General features: G+C 38.1%; 1 protein-coding gene across 1 annotated transcript in view; it reads left to right on the top strand.

Moving 5' to 3' along the window:
• The window catches only part of LOC117431660 (PDZ and LIM domain protein 4-like), a 28,843-nt gene extending 14,270 nt beyond the window's left edge, over positions 1 to 14,573 (top strand). The window contains exons 4-7 of the mRNA XM_034908696.2: positions 9,160 to 9,356; positions 9,618 to 9,778; positions 12,245 to 12,365; positions 13,074 to 14,573. Coding sequence (XP_034764587.2) covers positions 9,160 to 9,356; positions 9,618 to 9,778; positions 12,245 to 12,365; positions 13,074 to 13,278 — 684 coding nt within the window. The 3' untranslated portion in view covers positions 13,279 to 14,573. The remainder of the gene's footprint in view (positions 1 to 9,159; positions 9,357 to 9,617; positions 9,779 to 12,244; positions 12,366 to 13,073) is intronic.
• Positions 14,574 to 14,967: the final 394 nt, after the last annotated feature.

Raw genomic sequence — 14,967 nt, 5'->3', positions numbered from 1 at the left:
TAACTCCCACAGAAACTTGATTTGAAGGTAATTAACCTCTTTCTTCCATGATTAATTTAAAGGTATATGGTTAAGATTAGGAATTCTAGAGATCTTTGGTGGTTATTTATTTATTTATTTATTTATTTATTTATTTAACCAGGAGATTTACCCATTGAGACCGAGGACTTGTTTACAAGGGGGTCCTTGTAAACAATAATGCAAAGACAATTGCAATGTACAAACAACACAATAAAAACATGTGTGGTTCAATCGTAATCAGCAGCACACAGAGATTTAAAAACAGTATACATGAGTCATATCTCTGTGTGTTAATGTAGACTGAGGGAGAAGCACTGGCAGGAGCATCTAAACAATTCCCAAATGAGAGCTTTAAAACCAGAGAAGGAGAGATTCTCAAATTGCAACGTCATGCTACGATGGAAACAATTCCACGTCTTGTGGAGTTGATATGCAAAAGAGAATTCTCCCATTCGTGTTCAAATCCTTGAAATATAGGCTCTTAACTTAATCGGTTTCAAAACTGACATCTTTATTACATTTACACTGTGTTTCCACTAGAAAGAAACAGTTACTGACAATGTATGTGAAATACAGGTCTGCTTTAGTCCTCTTAGCTTCTAAGAATCCAAATTAATAGCACATGTTGCTTTACAAGATAAGACTTAAAGATTCATTACCATGTTCCAAAAAAAAAAAACTATGCAGGAACAGAGGAGCGTATCATTTTCTGAAGACAATAATCAAGCTTTCAAAAAAAAAAAATGTAAAAAAAGCATGTATTTATTTTACTCTAGTTCATAAGAAATATGTTGTATAAAAACGTTTTAGACAAAATGATGTTTTACCGAACTATGCTACCAGATGCCTATCTGTAAATTGACATAGACAGCTGTACAGAATAATGACCTTTCTTGATTATTTCCTGTGATTATAAATAACACAGATTGATGCCAATCAGTTTGCTGTATTTCAGGACTTAGTAGCTGTATTGAATATCAGTAAAGTATTTCCTTTCTTTTCTATAAGCATATGTTTACTTGTTACAGATAGGTTTGATCCAAATTCCACCCAAAGCTTTTGTCTTTTTTAATTTTTTTTTACAAAATACATTGGCATTACTATTATAGTACCAGTAGAAATTTAACAAAATGAACCGACCATGACATTTAGCAACACTTGCAAGGAAGGCACTGAGTTTGGATCTAATATTGGACAGTTAGAGGTACTGATATGTTAGCCCAGTGGTTCTTTTTTACCTCTATGGGGGCATTCTGCGAACTGCTGATTAGCATTATAACAGCCCTTGTGCTAACATTGCATTTCAATGCAATTGTAGTTCGACTGCAAGCAAAAGATCTCGAACATGAACAGGTTTCATAGCCCACGTTGACAAATTGAACGTTTGCACTTGTTTCCTGCCCTAGTTTCTTTTTGATTTACTGTTAATCTATTGTCTAAATAAAAGGAGAAGATGAAAAATGTTTTTAGCAGGACATATGGTTTCCATCAACAGCCAAATAAAGATCTAACCCCTTTATTTCTACCAGCGGTGTATCAGACAGTAGTGTTTCATTACCTTTTCACAAATACAGTTTTGCCTTTTTTTTTTCTAAGATATTGCTGTGGAAGAAATAGCATTGCTGTTAGTTCAGATTATAATTGCTTTTCAAAAAGGCTCATAAAGTTATGAAGATTTAAGTAAAACTAGCGTGTAAATAAAAAAGAAAGAAAGCTAAAACCATGAGGATGCGAAAGCATCTTGTGTGCAGAAAACGTAATGCAGCCACACAAGCGTGTTTTGCAAGTTTGTTGCACTTTGTTTGGATTAAGAATCTTAGTGTGATCCTGCCAGCCTGTTGCAGTCATCGATGAGCTATGAATTCTCTCACATTTCCATGGTACCTGATAAATAGTAACAGCTTACGTTCCTTGTAACCATGTTTACAAACACTTTCCTACTGGAATCATTGCAAAAGCAGCGGAGCACGCCACCACCAACCTTAATCTGAACTTTGTATAAAGCTCCCAGTTAACCTTGTTTAGCCACTAGACTACCTTCCTTCATATTCTTAATCAAGCAGGGGGAGAGGGGGATGGGGTTAAAATGTTGAAAGAATTGGGAGTCAATCAAACACTCATAAAATCTACCTACAATGGATCAGACAGTGCCACCGATGAGATCAGTTTAGATTGGTAACTACTTCAAATGGGAATTCTTGAACTTTGTACTCTTGTGATTTTAACCATGGGAATAAGCTGATACGCCAAAACGTTTTGGCCATGGTAACATTATGTTTTACTGCCTCAGCACTGGAGGAACCTCAAGAGAAAGGGGGGAAATGGGAAAAGAGTCTTTTTGATTAACACAAGTTTTGCTTTGAAGGATGAATGGACATAATCAAGCAATTTAACCCTCCCTGGGGGATGTATACAGGAGCCCCTGCACATGTACCTATGTCACGCACATACACTTGGGCTATCCCTGAAGACTAGCTCCTGCTATTTCAAAGTGGAATCTTTAAATTGTTTTTAAAGAAAATGTATTTATAGAAAATGTTAGTTATTCCATCACTCTTTGCATGCCTTGTTGTTATAATTACCAGTTACCAAATCACCTTTGTTCTATACTTCAGAAATTGCATAGGTTAGCATGTATGCTAATACAACAATGGAAGCATTTTAATAGCAGTATATGGTCCTGATGTATCTTTTTGGAAAAGATGATGTCGGATGTGACTCATTAACATTACAGGAATTGACACATTTGGAAGTTATGACATGTTTCCTTAATGGGGTCACATCCTTTGCAAAAAAAATAACTTTCCTGAAAAATAAGCACAGTTATTGCTTCTGAAAAGTATTTTGTGTGTATGTGTGTGCGTATATATATATTGCGTATATGTATTGTGAGACAGCAGGGAGGGGGTTAAAACCTCCCTGCAGAAAAAACATGTGCGGAAGGCACACTTTTGTTTTGTTAATGGTTTAATTGCTTTTGTTTAATTGTTTTATTGATTAATCAGTACCTGCACCTGGCTATTATTGAAAATTAGAGCCAGGTGCAGGGTTTAAAAGGAAAGCAGTCAGTCTGCTCAAGGCAGCTGCTGAAGAGGGTAGAAGCCCGACTGTGCTGGTGTGTGGGTACAGCCGTAAAATTAATAAAAAGGTAGAGTGAAGCCTTTTTGCTTTTTTGTGTGTTTTGTTTTGTTTGTTTTTGATGCAGGTAAACAGCTTAGCTGTCCTGTTTAGTTTAGGTTCCTGTTTTGTTTTAGTTAGTGCTCAAAGAGAGCTAGGTGTTTGTTTTGTTTATTTTGTTTTTGTGTTTATTAAAAATTGCGCAACCGCGCTTAAAAATCCATTTCTGTGTGTTGGGTCAGTGTTTTTAAAGGGGCAACGAACTGTGGTGAGTGTGATTCTTTCACATATGGTGGCAGCGAGTGTGGGCACCCCTGGAGACCCAAATGGATTTTAAAGAATTAATAGAGAGATTTAATAAAAACACCGCTGCTCAGGAGGAGCAGACAAGGAAGATGGAGAGGCAGACACAAGAGCTGGGGTTGGCCCCGTGGATAATACCGGAGCGGGAGCCAACCGAACTGGAACTGCTGCTGCAAAAGTGGGAGCTGCCGTCCCGAGAGCCAGAGGGGGTGGAGCTACCGTCCCGAGAGCCAGAAGGGGTGGAGCTACCGTCCCGAGAGCCAGAGGGGGTGGAGCTACCGTCCCGAGAGCCAGAGGGGGTGGAGCTACCGTCCCGAGAGCCAGAGGGGGTGGAGCTACCGTCCCATGAGCCAGAGGGGGTGGAGCTACCGTCCCGAGAGCCAGAGAGGGTGGAGCTGCCGTTACCAGAGTCCAGAGGGGAGGAGCCGCCTCTCCCAGAACCATCATTCATGCAAGTGAGTCCGGCGTTGCCGAGGGAGGTCCCCAGTCCCGTCATCGTGGACACCTGGCCGGAATGCCCAGATCTCCCTGCGCTGGACCTTGCTCCCAGGTCGCAGCACTGCCAGGCACAGTCGCTTACCTGGTCCCTTACTCCACTCCCCCTGGAATCCCAGACGTCGCTGCGCAAGAGGCAGACGTCGCTACGCAAGGGGCAGAGGTCACTAGCGTTCCCCCTGCTGATTGCTCCGCTCCCCTTGTCTAGTGCTACGCTCCACCTGGAATTCCAGAGGTCGCTGCGCAGGTCCACAGGCGCACGCCTCTGCCTGTCAGTCCTGGCTCCCGGTCACCGGTCCGCGCTATGGTCGCCCTGGACAAGCCGTCTGGGTCCCTCCTCGTCGGCCCTGGGTCCCTCCCTGGAAACGCCGGAGGGACCAACCCACCCTCAAGCCCGCCCGTGGAAGAGGGCGAAAATTGACATTTGTGGACTTGAGGGTGGGTGGTCTTTTAAGGGTGGAGGGAGGTGGCCGTTGTATGGCCGGTGTCTTGAAAAGACATGGGGGAGGATGTGTGAGACAGCAGGGAGGGGGTTAAAACCTCCCTGCAGAAAAAACATGTGCGGAAGGCACACTTTTGTTTTGTTAATGGTTTAATTGCTTTTGTTTAATTGTTTTATTGATTAATCAGTACCTGCACCTGGCTATTATTGAAAATTAGAGCCAGGTGCAGGGTTTAAAAGGAAAGCAGTCAGTCTGCTCAAGGCAGCTGCTGAAGAGGGTAGAAGCCCGACTGTGCTGGTGTGTGGGTACAGCCGTAAAATTAATAAAAAGGTAGAGTGAAGCCTTTTTGCTTTTTTGTGTGTTTTGTTTTGTTTGTTTTTGATGCAGGTAAACAGCTTAGCTGTCCTGTTTAGTTTAGGTTCCTGTTTTGTTTTAGTTAGTGCTAGGTGTTTGTTTTGTTTATTTTGTTTTTGTGTTTATTAAAAATTGCGCAACCGCGCTTAAAAATCTATTTCTGTGTGTTGGGTCAGTGTTTTTAAAGGGGCAACGAACTGTGGTGAGTGTGATTCTTTCACAGTATGTATATATACACACACACACATTTAATACGAAAGAAGAAAATAGTTTTGATTAAAAAAAAAAGAGAGAGAGAGTAAAAAGCTCCCGGTAGTGGTGTTGCATCTCGGATTGCAGTCCTGTATTGAGTTGCTGCACCTGTGTGTTGGAGTTCAGTAATGGCAACCTTGATGGCACATGGTCTCCCTTTTCATTCAAAGTAAAATAGATGTCTTTTAGCATTAGAAAAGAATGTGATTGTTTGCGGGAGCCCTCTTATTTATTCCAACCTTGCAAAGAAGCAGAAGATTGTTTTAAAATAGAAATCTGAGTCTTTGTGTATGCGTAACACAATCCTCAATCAACAACCCTTTTTATATAGGATAAACCTACAGGAGTAACTGCAGCACATGTTTTCTTTAACAAGGACCGTTTTTAACATTCATGACAAGTCACAAGATGTATTGTACCCAGACTTAGCTATAAGCTAATTTACATTGGGAGTCCCCGGGCTCATAAGAAACCAAAAAACATAATGATATTCAACCAACACATACAAACAGCACATTACAGGAAATACAACAAGATTAATAGATTAGTTCATGTAAATCCCATATACTGTATTATAATTATAAATATAGCAGCTACCAAATACCAATACTGTTGTCAGCCTAATAAATAGAACTAAAATTCATTCCCTTAATAAATACCCAGCCAACCCTTAGAATATATTAAAGATATTAAAAAAAAAAAAAAAAAATATATATATTTCTTAGCAGACGCCCTTATCCAGGGCGACTTACAATTGTTACAAGATATCACATTATTTTTTTTTACATACAATTACCCATTTATACAGTTGGGTTTTTACTGGAGCAATCTAGGTAAAGTACCTTGCTCAAGGGTACAGCAGCAGTGTCTCCCACATGGAATTGAACCCACGACCCTCCGGTCAAGAGTCCAGAGCCCTAACCACTACTCCACACTGCTAATAATTATTATTAAAACTAATAATTTTCATTACAATGCATAATATATTACAATGATATAAATATTACCATTGTATTACAAATACAAATCATGACCACAGACTTGTCTTTGTTTTAACCAAATCTTTAATTTAGTTGTACAACTGAACCTTTTATATACATAATCCTTCATAGACTTCAGAACTATGAATAGAGTTGTTCTGTATAAAAAAAAATATCAACAGCAAATACTGGGAAATCCAAGATTGTATACAGCGTTGGCTGTTCTACTATGTTGTGCTACTTGAATGTGTTAGGCATGTGTTTTTCCTGTAATTAGATGTTTTTACAGTGCTGTTCTTGACTCCTGTCTTAATTGCACATTATTTTTTTTTAATTGTTTCCTCTCGGCTCTGTTTTTTGTAGTTGTTGCCATCATTTTTAGTTTGATCTCTTTTCCTCCTGTCACTCTGCCTCTCTGTGGCCTCTGCAGTTTTATGGAGCTGCATGCACAGTGCATAAACAAAAAAAGAGGATAGATCGGCCAAAAACACAGAAATAAGAAACGCAAGTGCTGTTTTTCATGCCACATTATCACTGCACCGTTGTCTGCTAAAACGATGGAACAGGATTTCAAAGCAGAAATTGTATTTTTCTGAAATTTGTATTAATTAATATTAGAAATAACGGCAAGGCTCGGCATGAATACATGTTTAATTCATATGTAATTCCACATTTTTTTTAAGTTTAGTTACATTAATCAAAAAGTCAATGAATATGCAATATGTAACCCTGTGAAAATGACTGTACTTCAGTATTATTACAAAATCCTCATGTTGTACATGTAGGTCTTTTGTGTCTTAAATAATTGTTGGTGCAGGATTCTACCAATATAAGTTTGACAATCAGTTAAATAGTCATTAATGCCTTGGAAAATGAAGTGTTAACAGAATAACTGTATTTTTTTATCCAGACTAGTTCCTGCTATTATAATACAGTTGGCTGTACTTTCGATTGACTGCTCTATGACAAAACAATTATTAGTAAAAATGTACTAACATTAAAGTGACTGTGATTATCAGCAGTGCAACAAATATTATTCAAGTTACCACGTAACAGATTCATTAAGTCTGCAAACAAATACAAGCTGTTTTAAAATTTGACTATCTTTGATCTCCTGCGGGAAGTCATGTTCAATTTACTATAATTGTGCAACACTGGATTAAAAACTAATTGGATCAAAAATTCTTATTGCAACATATTAGTCATGCATCCGTTGTGGTGAATGAACTCTTTTCAAATTTACATGAAAGTGTTATTTATTTATTTATTTAATAAAAGCTATTTCAAAAGAGTGATATTGTTTTGGAAAAAGAGGTCTGACCAACTAGTCATATGTATAATGATACAATTTAAATCATATTAAAATCTTTTGGGGAAAATATTGCCTTCATACTGCAATATTAAACTCTCAATGGGCTTTTATTTCAATGCCTAGTACTGTGCACACAGTGTTAATAATAAAGGCCTTTTTGTATTTGGTTATTAGTGCAAACCATCATGTGAAACCCCATTTTTCCAAAGGGATTATCTTGGTGTATGAAATCATAGGAGTTAGGAGCAGTTGGGAGGCATATGATTTCAATTAAGCCAGTTCTCATAAGACCTAATATAATAAAGCAGCTTCTTACAGTTTTTGTTAGTCTACGGGAGAGATATGCATTTTAAGGGACTCTGCTGTATAACATGCAAAAAATTATGGATTATCTGAAGGGGTTTAGTAGAAGTAGGCCAAGTGGTGCCTGGCCCATACTGGTATCTCAGACTTGTAGTTCTCTTCCTTAACTTTATCCAGTCACCCAGAACAGAGAGACATTCTTGGCTGCCTTTGTAAAACAGCTCAGTGAAACTTGATGAGTGGTTCAAAACGCTGTTTCTAATGAAAAATAGCACTATATTTTATAAGCATCAACACTAACTCACTGTAGTTCTCTCTCCCTTTCTTCTCTCTCTCTCTCTCTCTCTCTCTCTCTCTCTCTCTCTCTCGGATTCAGGCTGTGCTTTCAGTATCTCTAGTACAATACATCAACAACATTACTAGATAAAGTTGTCTTTTGCATGGACATGAATGGTGGTAATATGTAAACATACACTGATAATGTTTATTGTACAGTAACAACTAGCCTTGTGATGCTTTGCATTTGCAATTGTTTGTGAAAATACTTCTAAATCTGGCAGGCAAATGTTTTGTCAAAAAAGGCTGGGCGTGAATGATGAGCACACACACACACACCGCGAGCGTCATCTAGTCTGCATGTGAGATTATGGAGCTTTTAAACCTCCGTTCATCAACAGGGGTCAGAATCTGTAAGGGCAGGGATTCACACAACACTGCCCATTGTGGCAGCAGAGGTTTTGTTCATTTCCTACTCCTGCCGTCTTGTTGTTTGGAGTCCCTTTTGAACTGGTCGAATGCCATGGTCCTCAATACCTCTTTCTGTTTAGCAAGACAAAAGCCTTTATGTGTAACACATTGCCTGGAAGAATCCTATAGGCAAATTACCCTTTCATGTTCCAACGTGAGTATGTGTACTACAAGTTTCTGTGTTTCTCAAGAAACCATATTCCTGCCAAGGTTAAGCTGAAAAGAAAAAGAAAAAAAAATAATTCCAGGTTTTGTTCTAAAATTAATACAAACTCTCTCTCACACACACACACACACACACACACACACACACATTTGCATTCCTGTATTTGTGGGGACTTCTCATTGACTCTCACTATTTTTTCTATTTACTATTTCTGACTCCAGTTAGACAAAACTCCGCACAGGGTGAAAGTCGACAACAAATTAAATATCTTGGCACTTTTTTTAAAGGCATATTTAGTTCTTAAAAACATGTTTTACAAAGTGGGGACGTCCCCACAACATCGTTTTCAGGAGTTACTGTCTTTGTGGGGTCATTTTCTCAAATTTTGTTCACACATTGATTGTAATACCTGCCCATACACACACACGCACACACACACACACACACACACACACACACACACACACACACACACACAGACACAGACACACACACACACACACACACACACACACACACACACACACACACACACACCACCATGTAGATTTTGGTATACAAGTTTAATATTTTTCAAACATTAGTAACATGCTGGTATTATTTTAATGTCCAGATCGGGCTGTCCTGCACATTTTAACATTTTATTTATATTTGTCTTTTCTTTAGGATTTTGGGCCTTTCAGAAGCGGACACAACAGAAGACCAGCCCCCTTTGCGCATGATGGGCCTATGAATAATGGGAATTCAAAACCAAATGCGCAGTACAATAATCCCATGGGACTTTATGCGAACAACAACAACAACAACAACGAAACATCTTTGCCCAAGCAAATGGGCAGACTCAGTATCACTTCTCCGCAGAGGTCAGTAAAGTTTATAAATTAGATACCTACCAGCACACATTTCATTCTATAAAGAATTAGCTGTAGTTCTGTAGAACTAACTGTGTCAGGACTTACACACTACTTTAGTCTCTTACTACGCCCTTAAAATAAAATGAGGTCGAAAACAAAACAGTTAAAAAAAAAAAGTAGAATGTGGAATGAAATCAGGATATAGTTTTTGATAGTTTCAAATAGACTAAGTGAGAGTGATGTGATACTTCTGCTTTTATTTTCTTACAGTCCAGAACCACAGGTGCATTCCCCAAACACCAAAAACGGTGTGGACACCGAGTCTGACGTCTACAAGATGCTTCAGCATACTGATTACGAGTCATCATCAGAACCAAAGCAGTCTGGGTCCTTCCGATACTTACAGGGAATACTTGACGCTGAGGATACTGGTAAGAACACTTTGGGGTAACACTTGTCAGTTATTACACTGTTATTACTGTATGTAGTTATAATAGTAACTGCACTGTTACAAGTGAATGTAATATATTGCTTAGTTTGTTAGTTTATTGCGCAAAACATTAATATATTACTTGTGATGCATATAGTTAAAAACAGCAAATAGCGGGTTTATCAGGGCCTGTCATGACAAATTCAAATCAGACTTATTGCAATTGAAATAATATTATTGCAAGTTACTTTATTTAATCCTTTAATTTGTTAAACAGGGAAAGCATTTAAAATGGACTTGTTGCAGAAGACAGTTTACTCCTATAACTAAACATCGGTAGGCATACCAGTATTTTTATTTTTTGTAGCCAAACAAGGGAAACCTGGATTTATTTGCTTTAATATGCAGTTTTAAGTCTTTCTATGCTGGAAGCTGACTACACTGCAGAAATAAAGTGGTTGAAAGTGCCTCTGACTGCTCAGCAGTGTAGGGCTCTGTATGGGAACACACCCTCTGAAGAAGCCTGCTTACAAATGCTGAATGCACCCCTTACTGTACAGTATTAAACGGGTCACATGCACATGTGCTTATTTCTTTACATTTCCTGAAATATGTTTTGGCATTTTGTAATCATTCTGAGGTGTTCTGGATTCAGTTGTTCCCATGTTGATTCAAGACAAACTCAAAGCCATATTCAGGCAGATTTCTAAGGCTATTGTTTTACAGTAAATCCAGAAGGTTCTTTTTTTAATAGTTTTGGAATCAAGTGAAATGTAATATTTACAGTGCATTACCTTAATGTGATCGTCTGTTGAACCTTGACGTTGAGTACTAACACGAGGAGCTCTGGCTACAGAAAGGTCACCCAGACTCTGATGGAAGATGCAGGAACGTCACCTGGTCACTGTATTCCCAATGGAAACTCCTGCTTATTCTGGCTGCTGGCAGCTATATATTTAATACTGAGAAACTGGTTTTTATAATGTGGAACATTTTGTTGCCAGTGACAACATTACTCTCATAATGACCGGTGTCCTGCTGTGAACTGACAGCTCTGCCCAAAAAATGTTTCATCAGTTAACTGAGGCTGACCTTGGATGTTTCCACCAGTTTGAACGCCAATAGCTGCAGTATTTGAGGATTTGAAATGGGCAAACAGGAGTAATCAGCCCAGGGTGTGACATTAAACAAAGGTTCTATTGCTCTGGTATCAGGAGGCTGTGGCAGCTGATTTGCCAGGTCACCATTTTAACAAGGGAGTTCAGGGAACAATGCACACTGCTTGAGCTGCCTAAACTAAATCACTTTGAAATTAGGATCTTAAAAGTGTATATTTATATATTTTTTCTTGTTTGGCTTGTAAAAGAAATGCATTACATCATTCTTTCTTTTTTTATTTTTATTTTATTAAAAATAACCAATTGATCTTTAGCACCAGCGATAAAGTAGGAGCTGCCAGTACAGCTTAAGAAAATGGATTTTAAAGCCTTGGTAATCACTCCTTCAAGTTTACACAGCTGACAACCAATAGAAAGCAGAAACATGACTTTTTTTCAGTTTTTTCTAAAGCGATTAGGCTACATTTTAAAATAATTCATTTCTCAGTGTTTACTTCTTGACAGCCTCTCCGCAGCTCAGGGAGAGTGTGATTTTAACACTTCTGTGCTCATGTTTGTCTCCTAATGTGGAATGTCTTAACTGCCATCCAACCACATTTTTCTTCTTAATGAACTTGTTCATGCTGTGCCAGTGCTGGCACTTCTCTGTGTTTAACATTAGCATTATAAAGGGTTCTGGCACTGGAGAGAAGTGTCTGAGAGGCAAGGAGTGCACAGAAAGTAACAGGCCCTTGTTACAGTGATTCATGTTTCCATGAAGGCCTACATGTTGTCAACGGCTTGAATTCAAATGGATTTTCATTCGGGGTATATAGGGGTATACTCAGTTAATCTAAACGGTTAGGGGCCTCAGTACCGCCACTGACATCATTTCAATTTCTGCTGCTTGGCTATGAAAAACAAACCTCTGTTTGTAAAAACATGTTGAATGCAGGATATTAAAATAAGCAACCTATGGCAATTTAAACCCAATTAGACATGTAAAGATCTGTATACTAAATAAGCAACCTATAGTTGAGCAATTTGAACAGTTCATTGAAAATTGACACTTCTGATCTCATTTAACCACTCTCTTTGTAAAATGTGAAAGGACTGTATTTTTTTTCTTTTCTTAAACATACCTAGAGTGATTAAACTCACCCTCACCATTATTTTCGTCCATACAGCTGGCATGGTGTTGCACTCCTAAACTGTACTCCTAGCTCCTAGGGTGTAAACAGTTTTACGAGTTTCTTTAACTATACAAAGGTGTTGTTTGAAAACTGTTGTTAACATTAAAGGGGTTTTTTTCTGTGTTCAATAAGAAACAAGCACTGACTCACTAGGTGTTCTATTAACCATTTTGTCAGGTGAAAAACCAGAAAGGCCAGCCGTCACCAAAAGTGTGAAATCCCCAGTGCATAAACTGGGTGGCAGCGTGCCTGGGCTGCAGAAGCTCCCTGAGTGTACCAGATGTGGGAATGGCATTGTGTAAGTATAGGAGGCTTGGCTGAGCCTTCGCTTTCTTAAGACTGCAAACGATATGCACTAAATGCATTCAATTGTTTTTGTCCCGTGTTTGGTAAAGAATTTGAGATGCGAAACAGTTTACACTTTACAATTCATTTCCCAATAAGACTTTTTTCTTTGTATAACTTTTTTTAGTGCCATGCATGTGTATTTGGGGGGGGGGGGGGTTAAAAGAATGCAACAGTTATAAAAAGAAGTATTTAGTAGAGATTTTTACAATGCTATTTCTAAGGTTTTATTACAAATCACATATGAGACACCAACCAATCACTGTTCATTCCAGCACATCTTTCCCTGTGTACAGATTTCATCCTGTGCATAGAACACATGGCTCACAACTTTGTAATGTTTAATAGTAGTTCTGGGGTACAATATCAGTTTGTAAGCTTTGCTTGTACAGTGTCTCTAATTAGCACAGTTTGAGCAGACAGACTGCACATGATGACGGCTCTTACACAATAAGAGACACTCTACACACATAAGGAACTGTTCATCAGAAATGTCATTGTTATTTAGCTCACAATTGTACTGTCTATTAAGCTCTAGAATTCAGCTAGTTTTCTCAGTGGAGTGGGTCAGTAGTGTAGGGCATTCAGAAAGTTGATTTTACCTTGAGGGTGCAGAAGCGATCCCTAATTGGTCTTTCCTTTGTCCTCCCTCACTCTGCAGTGGTACAATAGTAAAAGCACGGGATAAGCTTTACCACCCCGAGTGCTTTATGTGTGACGACTGTGGCTTGAACCTGAAACAGCGCGGCTATTTCTTCATTGAGGAGCAGCTGTACTGTGAGAACCATGCAAAGGCCAGAGTGCAGCCTCCAGAGGGTTATGATGTCGTAGCTGTTTACCCCAACTCTAAAGTCGAACTGGTCTAAGTCTGTGCATTAACATTGACATTTTATTATTATTTTTTTTGTGCGTGTGTGTAAATTAACTGTTAATGTTCCGTCCTCTTGAATTAGGATATTCAGTTACTCATAAATAATAATTAGGTTATCCATGGAGTATCTTCATTCCTGTTTAGTAGAGTAGTGCATTTTTTATATTTTGTATTATTCAGAATTAAACATCTCATCCTTTTTTTAACACATATTTAATTAGTACTAATATTGTAAGGTCATAAATTCTTTAATTAAAGGAGGCAACAGGATTTAAAAAATAATGGCACTTTATCACTCATTTGATGAAGAGCGTTTTGATCAATATATCTGAAAAATAAATAGTTAATTAAACAATAAAATGCACATTCTATTCCAGTAGGCAAACTTTTTGTCCTATCACAGGCTGTAAGACTGGTTGCGTAAATATGAATTCCTGCATCGCTCCATGTGCTAATGGTTAAAATAGACATCCTAACAATCCCGCTAAAGCTTTGTCAACCTAAATGTTTGTTTGAGCAAAATAGTCTTTATTATTGGATACATTGGATTTTGAAGTTCAGTTGATGCCAGACCAAAATATGTCAAATTTCTTTCCATGTTGTATTTATATAACAGACTTCTGGCGAACTGCACAGATTCTAATTGAAAACTGACACGGCATAAAAAGATGTGTCCGCGTTTTTAACTCTGCTTGTTCAACGGACAGAGACAGAGACGTAATTTTAATTGATCGTAACATTTGAATTCAATAATTGAAGTAGTTCACCGTATTTTTTAAAGATGTTACAAGATGACAAGTTTAGATGGTTTGTATAAAATAACCCTAATCAGTCCAAATTGTGCTGCTGTGTGTTTTTGTAACTATTGTCCTGATTGGTTCTGTGATCAAAAGGGTATAAATATTACCATGTTTTGATTGGTTTATGTAACTGATACAGCCGGTTTTGAATGATTTCAAAGGTTAAACTTTGAAGAGTATTTGTACAACATATTAAAAACAAATTAATGAAGAGGTTTGGATTCGTTTAAAGTCCAAAATAACAGATTCTCACAAAACTCGCAGGCTACAGGAATTCCTAGCCGTTACCAGTGAAGTGTAACCCCTTCAACGTGTTTTTAAAGTGTTTTAAATGCACAAAATACAATCCTTTTTCCAACTGAAACAATGAAACTGCTAGTTTTTCTTTTCATATTGGGTTTTCTTTTCAACCCTCTGATAATGTTATTGTACATACGTTTTTGATGTTATGCTTGTATATTGTTTGCAAATAAAAATAACTTGGTTGAAAGTGATGTGTCAGGTAGTTTTAACAAAGACATTTTTATTTTTGTTCCGCTTAATTTATTTTCAAGCAAGCTTCCTTGGTTATTTTATCCGGGTTTGGAACATCTGTTAAACTACATAGCTCGTATTTAGTGGAATAGTGAATTTCACCATAGAATTTGTAGTAGGTTTTATACCTTTTTTTTCACAAAGGGACACCTACACAGTGATTGGGGTGGTTGGGGGTGTGGGGGGTGGGGGTGGGTGGGCTGGTGACTCATTTACTGGTCTTTTGTGCCTTTCACCAATCCAGTTCAGGTCACAAATTAAATGAGTGATCACCACATGATTCAGCACAGAATTGTGAATCTTGTTTAGGAGCGTCCAAGATCTGAATGGACAGCTGACTTATTTGCCAT

The sequence above is a fragment of the Acipenser ruthenus genome, chromosome 23 (assembly GCF_902713425.1).
Source record: "Acipenser ruthenus chromosome 23, fAciRut3.2 maternal haplotype, whole genome shotgun sequence".
Lineage (NCBI taxonomy): Eukaryota > Metazoa > Chordata > Actinopteri > Acipenseriformes > Acipenseridae > Acipenser > Acipenser ruthenus.
The sequence above is the reverse complement of the archived record's forward strand: the minus strand, read 5'-3'. Positions and strand labels throughout refer to the sequence as shown.